The 2,156-nt window shown below is 46.8% G+C and overlaps 1 protein-coding gene across 1 annotated transcript; it reads right to left on the reverse strand.

The window, feature by feature from the left end:
* Positions 1-1,132: 1,132 nt before the first annotated feature.
* On the reverse strand, positions 1,133-1,537 carry PPTG_00466 (hypothetical protein; the record flags this gene model as incomplete). The annotated part of the gene is made up of 1 exon (XM_008891866.1): positions 1,133-1,537. The coding sequence occupies one exon, from the start codon at positions 1,535-1,537 to the stop codon at positions 1,133-1,135; it is 405 nt and encodes a 134-aa protein (XP_008890114.1).
* Positions 1,538-2,156: the final 619 nt, after the last annotated feature.

Consider the following 2,156-nt stretch of genomic DNA (forward strand, 5'->3'; position numbering starts at 1 on the left):
CAAGCCTGCTGCAGTCACCTACCTGAAAGGCATTGACAAAGCACATTGGGTTAAGTACCAGTATCAAGAGCGATTCAATCTGCCGACTTACAACGAAACTACGTCAAATTTGGCCGAGCAAGCGAACAACTGGATTGGCAACGAGTGTCGAAGCGCCAGGCCTCTTGACGCGTTCTGGATCTACTTTAGACAGCTCAACGAGTTGGCTCCTCGTAGGAGACAGGTTGTGGTGACCTGGCTACGAGCAGCTCTCGACACGGACCCTGTTCCGCTTTTGGCAACTGAGCTGCAAAAACTTAGTGAAGCCAGCCAGCAATGTGAAATTACGATGTGCATGGAGGGGACGTACAACGTCATGTTCAACGGGCCGACAGACAAACCCGGATATATCCATCCGTGGCGGCTTGTCAATTTACCAGCAAAAGAGTGTACCTGCGGAAATTGGCAAGACAAAGAATTTCCGTGCGTTCACGCAGTTGCAGCGGCAGTGTGTGAAGGCCAAGCTCTTGACACTCTATTCGACTCGACTCGAATGTCAATCGCCCAGTTTCGACTCTCTTACCACGTACCGTTTCAGCCGTGGCCGACTAGCGTGACACTAGCCTCTGATCTATCGGTACGTATGCCCTGTATTCAGTCAGACCCACCCGAGCTGGGCAAAAGAGGTTTAAAGCCAGGGCCTAAGCCAAAACACAAGCGGAAAAAGGCAAAGGGAGCTGATTAGAGTTGGGTAAGAGCACGGTCGAAGCTCATCTCTTGCAGATACGACTCCGTTTCTGCTTCATAATACACCATTTCATTTTTTAAGTAAAAGTTTAAAGACTTTTGTTTTCACTTGATTTCAGTATGCAAAGATTTCAATATTATTTTTAATTTTATTATTTTAAAATGATATCGAGTCCAAAACTGTTTTTAGGCGCGAATCTCTGAAATCGGGTTGTTTGACGGACCGAATCGTCTATGAATTAGACTGATGGAGGCGTTTTCTGACATGTTTCTAGCTGCTCCGAGCCAAACCCAACACAAGACATCTGATCGTTTTTGGGCTTGTATTACCAAAAAAAGTATTAACCTGAATAGTATTAACCTGAAATTCTATTTTGTTAATACTAACATATCAGTCGATCTAACGCTAGTCAATGACTTGCGTCCAATCTAGGCGCGCCAAACCTTTCGCACGCCGCAAATTATCAGGCGCAGTCTGCCATACCTTCACAGTATCACCACCGCCCATGGTTTCGTCGCCGTCACACTCCTTCGTCTCCTCGTCCTCGTAGCCCTCGATTTCCCCCCACCAACCCGCCTTGTCTAACTCGCGTTTAATCGAATAGACCTTGCTTGAAAATCTACTCGCCTCTTGCTTTTTCTTCTTTTTTAAAGCGTCCGCTTTTGCCCCGCACCCAGTCCTCCGAAGAAGATGGTTCTTCAGCTTCGTCGACTTGCTCAGCGTTTTGTGGCAACGGTGGCACGTCCGAGGCTTCCTGGCCTTGGGGCGGCCGGGCGTCTTCTTGGTGGGGCGGCGAAGCGTTGGTGTCATAGCTGGCAAAGCAGGTAAGCGTAGGTAAAACTGGAAATGAAGTCAATGGTTTAGTTGTAGAGCTTTCAGCGATTTCCATGTTTAAGCATTAGTACTAGATAGTGCAAAGTAGTAATCCACGTCGCAAGCACTGATCTCAGTGCTTGCAACGTGACTCACGTCGGAGACACATCTCAGTGCTTAGCACTGAGATATGGAAATTCCTCGAAGAAAAAACGAGCACTGTCTACCTGATGGTGTGCTTGATTACTTTATTGCTAGGTAATGGATTCCTTAACGGGTAAGCCTAGTTGCAACAAGTGGCGCTGTCTAGTCTATATCAGCAGAACACCATTCCCGCTGGGCCAGCATACAACATCCATCATCCATTGCTGTGGTCATTATTTTAGTTACGCGATAAAGCAGTGTTTCAATCCCGTGTTTGCAGATGTCTGATATATAACGCTTCATGACGACGGATATTCTGCTTGATACAAGTATGCATCAAAATGCAATAGATTCGGTGCATTTTGAGGTATTTACGATTGTTTCCAGCTTTGCATTTGAATTATAGGGGCTGTAGAGACGTTTATGTAGAGAACACGCGCTTCTAGCCAGGTTTGGCATGGCGTTAGCCCCC

The sequence above is a fragment of the Phytophthora parasitica genome (genome assembly GCF_000247585.1).
Source record: "Phytophthora parasitica INRA-310 unplaced genomic scaffold supercont2.1, whole genome shotgun sequence".
NCBI lineage: Eukaryota > Oomycota > Peronosporomycetes > Peronosporales > Peronosporaceae > Phytophthora > Phytophthora nicotianae.